This window comes from Mangifera indica, chromosome 16 (genome assembly GCF_011075055.1).
Source record: "Mangifera indica cultivar Alphonso chromosome 16, CATAS_Mindica_2.1, whole genome shotgun sequence".
Lineage (NCBI taxonomy): Eukaryota > Viridiplantae > Streptophyta > Magnoliopsida > Sapindales > Anacardiaceae > Mangifera > Mangifera indica.
In genome coordinates, this window is record NC_058152.1 from 12,967,970 (window position 1) to 12,983,156 (window position 15,187).

Genomic DNA, 15,187 nt, shown 5'->3' on the forward strand with positions numbered 1-15,187 from the left:
ATATAAATCCCATACTTCCAATGTAGTGCTTAAGTTCCACACCTTGTAATAGGATGTTAACATTCCACCATGCTTTGCAGTCCCAACGCCCATGCAGACTAGCTTTGTGCTAGCTCATATTAGCCTTGGGTAAACACTGTAATGCCGATGTCACTGCCTATACTACTTGATTGTAACCGGTAGACATGGTGGATGATTCTAATACCAATTGATATGAACCTTGAAAGAACCACACTCCAAAAACTAATTTGTGAGGATGGAGAGTTCAAAGTCAAAATAAATCCCACACTAGAATCCAATACTTTTAATGTGAAACTCAAGTCTCATACCTTGCAATAGGATCGTTACATTATCTAACTTAAAGATTAGTGTTTCTGGAAGCTTTATACATGATAGGAGCGAATTGGAGTGAGCAACAATTCTTCAATAAAATTATCACCCTAATTAGGGCTACACTATTATAAATGATATATCATATCTTGTATATGTCAATGTCAACCAATATTTTTTCCGTTCTCTTTCCATTGCATTTCTTGCGACTTTAAATTCATGCACTTTTGACTTGCGGTTATCTACTTTCTCGTCTTGAGACAGCCCTCTGATTTATCATGCATTGGTCGTACTCTTATTTGTATTTTCTTCTCTGAAATAAGATCAATAATGTAGGTTGCTTGCAGATAGAATCCTAACTGAAGTCTCTTGCATTCTTAATCCTTGCAGAGATCGCAGTAGCAGCATGGAGGATCCAGATGGAACATTAGCAAGTGTTGCACAATGCATTGAGCTGCTCCGGCAGAGTTCTTCATCCGGACAAGAGAAAGAGTATAACTTGAAGCTGTTGCTGGAACTTATTGATGCACGTGAAAATGCTTTTAGTGCTGTTGGATCTCACTCTCAAGCAGTTCCAGTACTTGTGTCTCTTCTTCGATCAGGAACACTTGGGGTGAAGATACAAGCTGCTAATGTCTTAGGCTCTCTCTGTAAGGAGAATGAATTAAGGGTAAAAGTCTTACTTGGGGGATGCATTCCTCCATTACTTGGTCTCCTCAAATCCAGCTCAGCAGAGGGTCAAATTGCTGCAGCAAAGACGCTTTATGCTGTTTCTCAAGATGGGGCAAAGGATCATGTTGGATCCAAAATTTTTTCAACTGAAGGAGTTGTGCCAGTGTTATGGGAACAGCTTAAAAGTGGGCTCAAGACTGGAAATGGGGTTGATAACTTACTAACAGGAGCATTGAAGAATCTCTCTAGCAGTACCGAGGGATTTTGGGCTGCAACAATACAAGCTGGAGGAGTAGATATACTTGTTAAGTTACTCACATCAGGACAACCGGGTACTCAAGCTCATGTGTGCTTTCTTCTTGCATGTATGATGAGGGAGGATGCATCTATTTGCTCCCGGGTCTTAGCTGCAGAGGCTACAAAACAGCTTCTAAAGCTATTAGGACCTGGTAATGAACCCCCTGTTAGAGCAGAAGCTGCAGGTGCTCTTAAGTCTCTCTCTGCCCAGTGTAAAGAGGCAAGGCGTGAAATATCTGGTTCAAATGGTATTCCTGCTCTGATAAATGCTACAATAGCTCCTTCTAAAGAATTCATGCAAGGTGAACATGCCCAAGCCTTGCAGGAGAATGCAATGTGTGCTCTGGCAAACATTTCTGGTGGCTTGTTGAATGTCATCTCAAGTCTTGGGCAAAGCCTTGAATCATGCTCTTCACCTACTCAAGTTGCAGACACATTAGGGGCTTTGGCTTCAGCTCTTATGATATATGACAGCACGGCTGAATCTACTAGACCATCAGATCCTTCAATTGTTGAGCGGACTTTGATAAACCAGTTCAAGCCAAAATTACCATTTCTCATACAGGAGCGCACTATAGAAGCTCTAGCCAGTTTGTATGGGAATCCCTTACTCTCAGTTAAACTTGCAAATTCTGAGGCAAAACGATTACTTGTCGGTTTGATCACAATGGCAACCAATGAAGTTCAGGATGAGCTTGTAAGAGCTTTTCTCAAACTTTGCAATAATGAAGGCAGTCTATGGCATGCCCTCCAAGGCCGTGAGGGGATTCAGCTGTTGATATCCCTTCTTGGACTTTCATCAGAACAGCAGCAAGAATGTTCAGTTGCATTGCTTTGCCTCTTATCTAATGAAAACGATGAAAGTAAGTGGGCCATCACTGCTGCTGGTGGCATACCTCCACTTGTTCAAATTCTGGAGTCGGGTTCTGCAAAAGCCAAGGAAGACTCTGCTACCATTCTTCGGAATCTATGCAATCACAGTGAAGATATACGTGCTTGTGTTGAAAGTGCCGATGCTGTTCCTGCATTGCTGTGGCTACTGAAAAATGGGAGTTCCAATGGGAAAGAAATTGCTGCTAAGACTTTAAACCACCTAATCCATAAATCAGATACAGCAACTATCAGCCAGCTCACTGCATTGTTAACAAGTGATCTACCTGAATCCAAAGTTTATGTTTTAGATGCTCTTAGAAGCATGTTGTCTGTGGTTCCCTTCAATGATATATTGCGTGAAGGCAGTGCTGCAAATGATGCAGTTGAGACAATGATTAAAATATTGAGCTCTACTAAAGAAGAGACTCAGGCTAAGTCGGCTTCAGCTCTCGCTGGGATTTTTGAAACTCGGAAGGACTTGCGTGAAAGTAGCATTGCTGTGAAAACTCTTGATTCTGCGATGAAGCTGCTAAAAGTTGAGTCTGAAAGCATCTTAGCAGAGGCTGCTCATTGCCTTTCTGCAATATTTCTGTCAGTCAAGGAGAACCGAGAAGTAGCTGCTACTTCTCAAGATGCATTGTCTCCTCTTGTTGCTCTTGCTAATTGTTCAGTTCTGGAAGTTGCAGAGCAGGCAACATGTGCTCTGGCAAATCTTATTTTAGATAGTAAAGTTTCAGAGAAAGCTGTAGCTGAGGAAATCATTTTGCCCGCTACCAGAGTTTTGCATGAAGGCACTGTTTCTGGAAAAACACATGCAGCTGCCGCAATTGCCCGTCTGTTGCATTCACACCAAATTGATTCCACCATAACTGATTGTGTAAACCGTGCTGGAACCGTTCTTGCATTGGTATCTTTTCTGGAGTCTGCTAATGGTGGATCTGTTACCGCATCAGAGGCTCTTGATGCACTTGCTATTCTGTCAAGGTCAGCAGGTGCTAGTGGGCATGTGAAACCTGCCTGGGCAGTTTTATCTGAGTTTCCGAAAAGCATAACTCCAATAGTTTCTTCCATTGCTGATGCAACACCCTTGTTGCAGGACAAAGCCATTGAAATATTGTCACGACTTTGCCGAGATCAACCTGTAGTATTAGGAGAAAAAGTTATCGATGCCTCTGGGTGTATCTCATCAATTGCTGAAAGAGTGATTAGTTCCACAAACACAAAGGTCAAAATTGGGGGAGCTGCACTTCTTATATGTGCGGCAAAAGTTAATCACCAGAGAATGGTGGAGGATCTTAATCAAACAAACTCATGTCCTCATCTTATTCAAGCACTTGTCACAATGCTAGGCATTGTTGAACGCTCTTCAAGAGATGAGGGTATTGATGAAAAAGAGGCCATTAGCATTTGCAGAAATACTTCAGAGCAAGCTAGGAATGAGAAATCTGAGACAGGTACAACCGTTATTTATGGTGTCAACATAGCTATTTGGTTGCTCTCTGTTATTGCTTGCCATGATAGAAAAAGCAAAACAACAATAATGGAGGCTGGAGCGGTGGAAGTTCTTACCGACAGAATCTCGCATTGTTATTCACATTATAGTCAGGTACCCACTTTCTTCTTGCATACTAATCATCTGAAGCTCACTCTCAGAAAGAAAAAGATTTTCATGAAGGCACTGTTGGCATTATCATCTTATTGTGACTAAATCATAGTGTGCTCCTATTTTGGTAATGTATGCAGATTGATTATAAAGAAGATAGCAGCATATGGATTTGTGCTTTACTGCTCGCTGTTTTGTTTCAAGATAGAGATATCATACGAGCGAATGCAACCATGAAGGCTATTCCTGCACTTGCAAATTTGTTGAAGTCAGAGGAATTTGCGAATAGATATTTTTCTGCACAAGCAATTTGCAGCCTAGTCTGCAATGGTAGCCGGGGAACTCTTCTCTCTGTTGCAAATTCTGGGGCAGCAGGTGGGCTTATTGCCTTACTTGGCTGTGCCGATGATGATATACAAGACCTTCTGGATTTGTCAGAGGAGTTTGCTTTGGTGCGATATCCAGATCAAGTTGCTCTTGAGAGATTGTTTAGAGTTGAGGACATTAGGGTTGGTGCTACTTCTCGAAAAGCAATACCTGCCCTTGTTGATTTACTCAAGCCAATGGCAGATCATCCTGGAGCACCTTTTCTTGCTCTTGGCCTTCTGACTCAGCTTGCTAAAGACTGTCCGTCAAATAAGATTGTAATGGTGGAATCTGGGGCTCTGGAAGCACTTACAAAGTATCTTTCACTTGGTCCTCAAGATGCAACTGAGGAAGCTGCTACCGATCTGTTGGGGCTCCTATTTAGCAGTGCTGAAATTAGGAGACATGAAGCTGCATTTGGTGCTGTGGCTCAACTGATGGCTGTATTACGTTTAGGTGGAAGAGGTGCAAGATATAGTGCTGCCAAAGCATTGGAAAGTCTATTTTCTGCTGACCATATCCGGAATGCAGAAACTGCAAGGCAAGCTGTTCAACCCTTGGTGGAGATTCTTAATACTGGTTTGGAAAGAGAGCAGCAAGCTGCTATTGCTGCATTGGTCAGGTTGCTGAGTGAAAACCCATCAAAGGCCCTTGCAGTTGCAGATGTTGAAATGAATGCAGTTGATGTCCTTTGCAGGATCCTTTCGTCTAATTGTTCAATGGAGCTGAAGGGGGATGCTGCTGAGCTCTGTGGTGTTTTTTTTGGAAATACAAGGATTAGGTCCACAGTGGCTGCAGCACGATGTGTTGAGCCTCTTGTCTCTCTTCTTGTAAGTGAGTTTAGTCCTGCTCAGTATTCTGTTGTCCGTGCAATAGATAAACTTGTCGACGATGAGCAACTTGCAGAATTAGTTGCTGCATATGGAGCTGTTATTCCTCTTGTTGGCCTTCTTTATGGTAAAAATTACATGCTTCATGAGGCCATTTCTAGAGCTCTTGTGAAGCTTGGGAAGGATAGACCTGGTTGTAAACTGGAAATGGTGAAAGCTGGTGTAATTGAAAGTGTACTTGATATCCTCCATGAAGCACCAGATTTCCTCTGTGCTACATTTTCCGAATTGCTTCGCATATTAACCAATAATGCAGGCATTGCTAAGGGACCATCTGCTGCAAAAGTGGTTGAGCCTTTTTTCTTGTTGCTTACTAGACCAGAATTTGGGCCTGATGGACAACATAGTGCATTGCAGGTTCTGGTTAATATTTTGGAACATCCACAGTGTCGGGCTGATTATTCACTGACCTCTCACCAAGCTATTGAGCCTCTTATCCCCTTGCTTGATTCTCCAGCTCCAGCAGTGCAGCAGTTGGCCGCTGAGCTTCTGTCACATCTACTGCTGGAAGAACATCTTCAGAAGGATCCAGTGACGCAGCAAGTTATTGGTCCTCTCATCCAGGTCCTTGGTTCTGGCATACACATTTTGCAACAGAGAGCTGTCAAGGCTCTTGTAAGTATTGCAATAACATGGCCAAATGAAATTGCAAAAGAGGGTGGTGTTAATGAGCTATCCAAAATCATACTGCAAGCTGATCCACCACTTCCTCATGCATTGTGGGAATCTGCTGCTTCTGTTTTATCCAGTATTTTGCAGTTTAGTTCTGAATTTTATTTGGAAGTGCCTATTGCTGTGTTGGTAAGGCTGCTCTGTTCTGGCTCAGAGGGCACAGTTGTCGGCTCATTGAATGCTCTTCTAGTGTTGGAAAGTGATGATGGAACCAGTGCTGAAGCAATGGCTGAAAGTGGTGCCATAGAAGCTTTGCTAGAACTTCTCCGATCTCATCAGTGCGAGGAAACAGCTGCGAGGCTGCTGGAAGTGTTACTCAACAATGTGAAGATAAGAGAATCAAAAGCTACAAAGTCTGCAATTTTACCACTATCCCAATACCTCTTGGATCCACAAACTCAAGCTCAGCAAGCAAGGCTATTGGCAACCTTGGCTCTTGGTGATCTATTTCAAAATGAGAGCCTTGCTCGAAGTGCTGATGCAGTTTCAGCTTGCCGTGCACTAGTCAACGTTCTTGAAGAGCAGCCTACCGAAGAAATGAAAGTGGTAGCTATATGTGCTTTGCAAAACCTTGTAATGTACAGCAGATCAAATAAGAGAGCAGTGGCAGAGGCTGGAGGGGTTCAGGTTGTACTGGATTTGATCGGTTCAAGTGATCCAGATACATCTGTTCAGGCTGCAATGTTCGTTAAGCTTCTCTTTTCAAATCACACCATTCAGGAATATGCTTCCAGTGAAACAGTTAGAGCTATAACCGGTAAGGTCTCCTAGCTCTCAATGCCTACATATACCAGACACCATAGTCTTCACCATCATAAGTTCCTCATTTATACTTTTTTATCGTTCCATGCAGCTGCTATTGAAAAGGAATTATGGGCAACTGGAACTGTGAATGATGAGTATCTAAAAGCTTTAAATTCTTTATTTAGCAACTTTCCACGTCTGAGAGCCACTGAACCAGCGACATTGAGTATACCCCATTTGGTTACTGCACTCAAGACTGGTTCAGAGGCAACTCAAGAAGCTGCCTTGGATACACTTTTTCTTCTCAGACAAGCTTGGTCAGCATGCCCAGCTGAAGTTTCAAAAGCTCAATCAGTTGCTGCTGCCGATGCAATCCCCTTGCTTCAATACTTAATCCAGTCTGGTCCACCCCGGTTCCAGGAGAAGGCTGAATTTCTGCTGCAGTGTTTGCCAGGTACATTAGTTGTTATAATCAAGCGTGGCAACAATATGAAGCAGTCGGTTGGAAACCCCAGTGTTTTCTGCAAGCTTACCCTTGGCAATACTCCTCCTAGGCAAACTAAGGTAAGTTATATACTTCCATTTACCTTCAAACTACCCCTAGTTGCATACTGAACCACATGAAGAAAATGTTACATTCTATCGCTTCTTTCATATGTGGGTCCTAATCTTTGTTAACTTTCTGTTTCATGAACTTGTCAGATTGTGTCAACTGGTCCTAATCCTGAGTGGGATGAGAGCTTTGCATGGTCCTTTGAGAGTCCTCCAAAAGGCCAGAAACTTCACATCTCTTGCAAGAACAAGAGTAAAATGGGAAAGGTAATTGAACCTGAAAAAATATAATATAAAATTCAGTTCTCCGCATTCTTATGTATATTTCTTTCTAAACTCAACCTTCTTTTGATTTTAACAGAGTTCTTTTGGCAAAGTAACCATCCAAATTGATCGAGTCGTGATGCTCGGAGCTGTTGCTGGCGAATACACGCTATTACCAGAAAGCAAGAGTGGCGCATCGCGGAATCTGGAAATAGAATTCCAATGGTCCAATAACCTGACACAGAAGTAATTATCATCGCGGCAAATTAAAACTTAGTAGGTAAAAAATATGGTATGCACAAGTAGAGAATTCTTTCAATTTTTTCGTCGATCATTCGATCCGACATTTCGGTTATATCATTAGTGTATATAGCATTGCAGAGATTTTATTTTTTGTTAGTAGTCTGAAATAGCCAATTTGTATTGTAATCTTTTGTAAACTTGGATGTTCTTGCATTTGATGAACAAGAAGATTTGAGGTTTCTTTGGAATATTTGTACTGAGTTTTGTGTGCTGGTCAATGTGAAAGGAAAGTAAGGATATTGTGGTTAAGTTAATAATAAATGTTTGTGCCATTTCCCAAAGGCTATGGGCGACATCAAGGAATGGAATTCTTATGGAACCTTTTTTTTTTTTTTTTCATGCTAAAAGATAGTAACAGTCAATTGTATACAAATTTTTGTGTATGATTTGATGTTGTAATTTGTGATTAGGAGATGTGATTGCTTATTTTTTTTAATTTCAAATTACATAATTATACGTTATTATATTAGATTGTACATAAAAATGAATTTGTTGTCTTATCCCTAAATGTTGGACTCAGGTTCACATCCCTCCAAATAAAGGAATCAAAGATGAACTCTAGTTGAATGCAAGTATTGTCTTATTTTTCATTTGACTCAAATTTAAGCTAAGAAGAATTTAAGTTTGATCCAATTTGTATCTACCCTTAATAAGCATCAACTATGTTAACAGGACTGTACCAGCCACCGGGTCTCAATCTAATCGGCCAGTTTTGCTACTGAAAAATGTAATAAATTTTTGAATAAAATTGTATGCACAGACAAATTTTATAAATCTTTTGTATATAATCTGAAATAATAAATTATATTTATGTGATATGAGTATTTATTTTTTTTCTTATTTTAAAATTACTCAATCAAATACTATCATATAAGATTATATCTAAAAAATTATATAATTTATTTATATATATAATATTATTTGTACTATTTATTTTTTATTTTTAGGTCTTTTGATTTATTTAATTATTTGTACTACCATTTTTGTCTATGCACGTGCTCATGTTCACCTTTAACGTACTTTGCGCTCTGACACGCAAAATCTATCAAAACCTGTATTAAATTTAATCTTTCTCTGATCATTTTTTTTTAATCCAAGTGGGAATCTAGGAAGCTTTTGGATTTGCATGAAGGTGGAGACACACCCCACATTTAAAAGCATAAGTTTATACGATTATTGAGCTAAAAGAGAAGACAGACTTAATGGTTTTTCGGTTATATTATATTATATCATATAATATATATGTGATATTGTTTATTATATCAAAAATTTTAAATACATCTTATAATATTTATTATTTTTTAATTATATCGTATCATATTATAAATTGATAATTATGATATGTCTGTAATAGTATTTTTAATATTATTGGAGATATAATTTTTCTGGCTTAGAAAGAAAATGAAACCCTAATTGAAAAAAATATAATATAGGTGGGGAGGCTTGTAGAACAAGACTTTCCATTAATTTTCTAAACACTCACTTTCTGCTTTTGAAATAACAGATATATATATATATATATATATACCCATAAGAAAACAGATTCTGCTTAATATTTTTTAGTCTTTTGGCCTTTATTCCTGAAGCTGAACCTGTCTTATATTTTAATCAAAGCACAACCCTTTCTGCCTCTGTGCTTCCACCAAAAGATACCACGGACATGGTGACCAGAAGCTTCCTAACTAGTGTGCTGTAATTTAGATTCCAAGATATTGCCTTCCCCAGAAGGCATTCGTACGCGCGTACAAAAATATCATTAATCAAAACTCTAAACCTTATAAAATAATTTAGGTATTTTTATGAGATGTTTGATTTGAATAATATTTTATTACTAAAATAGAAAGATTATCTTAAAGATAAATTACTATGTTTGATAAAATTTGATAAGTATAAATAATTATTATATTTAGTTAAAGATAATAAATATTACTAGTAAATTATTTTACTTAAATGTTTTTTAATATAATTATTTTTAAATATTTTTTATATTATTTGTCATATTAATAAAAAATAAATTTATTTTTTCTTAAAAAACTAATAAATAATAATATAATTATAATAAAATCAAGATTACCTTAGTAATCTTTAAATACCTAAGGTGAATGTGGTAATTAGATTACCACCTATATTACTTTCTACGTCAGTATTGGTAATAAAAAATTACTATAATATTTTATTACCGATAAACCAAACAAGAGAATAATTATCAAGATAATCTTCACAAACTGGAATAAAAAAACCCCTTAAGGGCTAATATTATGTTATTGCTATTTTAAATGAATTCAATGCTAATGATGAAGAAACAAAGTAAAGTTTTTATAATAGTTTAATTTTTTCATTAAAAGCTTACTTTAATTATTATTATGTTATTATTATTATTATTATTATAAGTCAAAATAGGTGCCAACATTTTATTTTATAATAAATCCTTGATGTCAAATATATTTTTAATTTATATAGAGCCAACTTTTAATTTCTGTCGTATTGAAGCAATAATTGAATGGAAAATCCAGGGGCTTGAAGCATATATTTAGCGGTAATATTAATTAATATTATTACCTAAACTTAGTGCTGGTAGGAAGCAAAACAAAGACAACTACATGACAATTAAGTTTGTATTAATTATTCACCTCCAAAGTGACATAAATAATTAAATAAATAGTTAGTTAATTCGTAATTTTGGAAAATATTATAATTTTAAATTAATAATAAAATAATATTTAATAATATACCAACACATTATTTTTGTATATAAATATTGTATTTAAATTATATCCATATAAATAAGTTTTGAAAGTATATCCTGAATGAGGGTTTTCATTAACTTTTGTAATTCGAGTATAACAAATGTTGAATGTTGTGAATATTTAGAAAATTTTAACGTATTCATCAAACCCTTGGTTAATCCGATCAGAATAAAGTTAAAAAAATGTTTAAGTTATTGAATCACTTTGAACAATGGTTGAATTGCATCAACCACCCATAGGTTCATTGGTTTTTTTCATTATCTGAATATCCAATTGAATTTAAAACTGGGTGTATATAGTTTTATACACATATATGTATATCAATAGTTCTTATATTCCATTCGGACTGATTGGATCGGGAAAGACCCAAACCGGCCATGGCCTGGTCTGGGGTCAAAACCCTAGTTACCAGGCATGATATTAATTTGGTTTTACAGGTTTCATATTTGAATTTTGAAATGATAGGCTCCTTAGACTTGAAGAATCAAATGGACAGCCCCACAATTAGAAGGAGCCAGCCAGCTCCTGATTGAAGATCAAGATTCAAACGTGTGAAGCTGTTCATGTTGACCCTCCAGCTACTTTCTGTGCTGTCGACATTCTAATTATTTATTTATTTATTTCATTATAATTATTTTGATTCAATTATTTTAATAATAGTGGGTGCTTGCTGCTTCCCGGCTTTGAAAATGTCCCTTTCCGTGTACAGCTTCAAATATTTACTTTGCATTATTTTACGAATGATTTACCACAGGGTTCAGATTATTTTTTAATTGAAGATCTTTTTTCAAATTTTATAATTTGTGCTCTTATTTAAAAAGAATTTATCATTATTTATTTTTACGATTTATGTATATTAATAATATATATAAATATATACAACTATATAAGTTTATACTATAACAAAAACTTTTCGATAATTTGACAAAGTTTCGAATTACATTTTAGGTTTTCAACAACATAAAAGACACTAATGCATTTTTTTAAATCATGGATTGTTTTTATAGTATATTGTTAATAATATATTAATGCATTAAAAATTATACTTGTATTTTCTATCGACATTAATGTTTTAAAATTTGGATTAGTTTAGTTGGTTTGACGAGGAATTGGTGAAACATCTAGTTTGAGTAATGGTCAGAGTTTGTTCTAGTTTTTAGACCAAATTAATTTAAGTTAGAATTAGATGAATTGTTTCATATTATAGTTCAACCATTGGGTCAAACTGATCTAACTGTCATATTAATGTTAACTTGACTAAATCCTATTAAAAAATTTTAATTATATCATGTTGACATCACTGATTACTTTAACTAATTGGATCAATTGATTTGTGAATAAACTCTTTCTTTAGGTCAACACTTGATTGAGTTTAAAAATGTTGGATGCTATAATCAAAATAAATATATTTTTTTGCAGTAAGTATGTGTTCTTTAAGACATGTTTTTAACAAGCAAAATTTTAGTCCCCATTGAATCCAAAAATTTTTTAGAATGAGAAGTTAATGAAAAAAATTTCCTTTTTTATTTGCCTTAAACAAGAAGCGTAAATGTCTTACACATGAAAAAAAGAACCCAAATCATGATCTTAATAATAAATACTTTGTAATTAAATCATTCTCCAAAAGGGTATCATTATTCGGGCGAATTAGGTTCAAGCCAAGCTTGGATTTGGTTTGAACTCAATTTGATAGAGTTGGTGTACAATGTTATTCGAGAACTGACAACATAATGCAAAGTGTTGTTGCATTGTGAATGATATTGTCAACAAGATAAATTGTATCGCCGGATACTCAAATAAACTGCTCTTAAACCAAGTTAAAGTTTCAGCTTGAAATAGCTTTGTTCAAGCCAAGCCAACTCCATTTAGATCCACCCAGTAAAAAAAATCCATTTTGCTCAAGCTTTTGTACAGTTGTCCTTGGGGGCCACCAGGTTTTTTACCTTGGTTTGAATTCCCCGAAAGCCTATAAAAGAGACCTCTCAGAGTTTGGCAAACAGTATTATGAGAGCCTTCAAAGCTTAAACCTTTTACTTTCTTTCTTTCTTTCTTTTGTTTCAAGGCAATCTATCGAAGTAAAGAATCCATTTCAAGTTCCTTGCAGCTTCTGAATTCTAGCACACTGCTCAATTTTTATTCCTTCATTTTCTCCACTATAAATTCTGCATCTTTCTGGTGTTTATCTGTGAAAACTTCTCTGGGTTGTTGTTCGTTTTTGTGTTAAGACTCTGAGACTGGAGAAATAATAATTGCCCTAAAGCTTCAGAAAATTGAAAAAATGGGAGTTGGAGGGACCTTGGAGTATTTGTCTGATTTAATGGGAAGTGGTGGCCATAAACACAAGAAGAAAAAGAAACAACTGCAGACTGTTGATCTCAAAGTCAGAATGGATTGTGATGGCTGTGAACTCAAGGTCAAAAATGCCCTCTCCTCATTAAGTGGTAAGCACTATTTTCTCTTTACTCCTGCATAAGATAAATCAAAAGTTTGGTCTTAAAATGTTTTCGGTAAGTTCGAAGGCTTTAAGTTTATGACTTTTTGCAGGGGTGAAGTCTGTGGAGATAAACAGGAAGCAACAGAAGGTGAGTGTGACAGGATATGTGGAGGCAAACAAGGTGCTGAAGAAGGCAAAATCAACAGGGAAAAAGGCAGAGATATGGCCATATGTTCCGTACAATTTGGTGGCTCAACCATACATAGCTCCGGCTTATGACAAGAAAGCTCCTCCAGGTTATGTCAGGAAGGTTGAAAATCCTGCAACAAATGCCACTGTCACAACTTATGGCTCTGCAGATCCTTACATCACAATGTTCAGTGATGACAATCCTAATGCTTGCTCCATCATGTAGATTGTAAAATTCCCTTTCAGGCTTCCAGGATTTTGATTTTCATCTTTATTTTCTTCATTTTAGTTGTGTATTTTTTTCGCTGTAATATTAGAGACGGTGAGTGAGAGGATTAAGTAACTAGTTAATAATCAATGTTTTGTTCTCTTCTGTTCAATGTATTTAGAGGATCAATTGGCGGTTGTGGTTAAAGTGATGTATTATTTAAATAAACTGTTGGGTACTCAAGGAAAACAATCAAGGTGAGTTTAAATTTGAGATAAATTAAAAAATTAGATCATAATCAATTTAACCTATGATTGGATTCAAATTGAGATGAGTTTGACTATGTTTGAGTGGAGTTTAGCTCGGATTCGAGCTCTCCAAGCTTGTCTCAAAGTTGTTTAAGCTCAGCTTGTTTGAGGGGAGCTAAGCTCAAGCATGAGTTCATTTACAATGTCGAGCTACGTCGAGTTTTGAACTCAGTTCGGTATTATAATCAAGTAAAAAATAATTAAAATATTGTCATTTTAGTTGATTCGTATTAAATTTTTTTAGATTTGTGAGCTTGACTAACCAAATACTGTTTGAATTTGAAATTAAAAATATTTAATTTTCAAATTTAAATTCGAACTTAAGTTCATTTAAGTTGCCCTCATTTGGGCCTTGGTTAAAATGACCACATAATTTAACCGTTAAAATGACCTATAACAAAAGATTCAAACCTTGTGCAGTGGTTAAGGTGGGCCTAGAATGGCTCAATTAGTTTTTGACAAAGTCCTCGTGCATGATGCTAAGCCACATCTAGCTGTATGATTGAACCAGAAATAGAATGAGAAAATGCAAGCTGGCTGTTGCATATAGCTGACCTACCATGGCTATGGCATGAAAGATTCTGCTATTTCTAGCTACATGTTATTGCTTCTTTACAAAAAAAAGTGTCCACAATGTATGGTAAAACCCAGCTATGGTTTCACATCTTCTGCTTTGTATCACCTGTCTTTCATCAGAAATCTATTTTACATAAATAAAATTTCTATTTTGCCCTTGCAGGGTCCCCCATGTGATGAAGTTTTCGAAGAAGCTGTCAGAAAACGCTAAAAGAAAAAAAAAATGGTTGTCAAAAATGAAAAATAAAAAAAATCACGAAGAAGAAACCTTGATGGAGAAGATGAATTTGTCACAAAATTTTCGATTATTCACTGTATTCAAACCAATTTAACACGAACTCAAGCTAGGCTACCTGAGCTCGAGTTTGGCTAGTTCTAGCAGTAATGTACATTTTAGATGGTGCCTGAGCTGTGAGATACTGCATGAATAACAGATTTGGTTGCTAAAAGAGAGAGCTTATAAACCAAAAAGAAGAAGAAAAAAAAATTCCCAGTGAAGCAAAGATAAGAAAAGAAAAAATAAAAGCAAACATGGCAGAGAGAATCTAGGTTTCAAATATTTCAACTTTTATTGTTGAAAATAGAAACCTTTCCAGGATCCCGAGGATGCGTAAAGTCATTATCATTTTGTTCTGCATGTGCAATTCTAGGAGCTTCTTCTTCTGCATATCCACATTAAACTGTCTTCCAATAATCACAAGAAAAGAGAAAGAAATAAAAACAGGAGTAAAAAAGGGAAAATTTTAATGTTTTAAAACCCGGACCGGATTGACCCATCATCAATTTTGCATCATACCAATAGGTCACGATTTTATTTGGTTATATATTGTTCTAATTTTTATTTTATCAGTTTTAAAGTTGGCAAAGTTGGAAAACAAAACATTTTATTTTATTAGAACTCAAATTGAATTCATTTGATAAGTTACGCATTATATATCACCTGCTCATAGTTATGTTTGGTTGAATGTTGTTTAAATGTTTAATAAACAGTATACAGGTATGATGTTATGTTATTTAGATATCTAATTAGGTATTCAAAACTGAGGTATACGTAACATTATTTTTTTTATTAATTTATACATGATAAAAAAAAGGAATAATAAAATAGGATTAGGTAAAAATTTGGTAGAATAAAAAGCTTGATAGCTACTCTTCGCAA

The 15,187-nt window shown here is 35.9% G+C and overlaps 2 protein-coding genes across 4 annotated transcripts in view; both read left to right on the forward strand.

The window, feature by feature from the left end:
* Positions 1-15,187, forward strand: part of LOC123198497 (protein CELLULOSE SYNTHASE INTERACTIVE 1-like) — a 38,785-nt gene that overhangs the window by 2,506 nt on the left and 21,092 nt on the right. For 2 of the 3 annotated variants that reach the window (XM_044613180.1, XM_044613179.1), the window contains exons 4-8: positions 721-3,778; positions 3,916-6,460; positions 6,557-7,011; positions 7,150-7,266; positions 7,361-7,885. In XM_044613180.1, the coding sequence (XP_044469115.1) occupies positions 721-3,778; positions 3,916-6,460; positions 6,557-7,011; positions 7,150-7,266; positions 7,361-7,513 (6,328 nt within the window). In that variant the 3' untranslated portion in view covers positions 7,514-7,885. Of the gene's footprint in view, positions 1-720; positions 3,779-3,915; positions 6,461-6,556; positions 7,012-7,149; positions 7,267-7,360; positions 7,886-15,187 lie in introns of those variants that run through there. The other variant, XM_044613181.1, reaches the window with a different exon arrangement.
* On the forward strand, positions 12,298-13,351 carry LOC123198501 (heavy metal-associated isoprenylated plant protein 23-like). Its single transcript, XM_044613184.1, has 2 exons — positions 12,298-12,754; positions 12,858-13,351. The coding sequence occupies exons 1-2, from the start codon at positions 12,592-12,594 to the stop codon at positions 13,160-13,162; spliced, it is 468 nt and encodes a 155-aa protein (XP_044469119.1). The 5' UTR covers positions 12,298-12,591; the 3' UTR covers positions 13,163-13,351.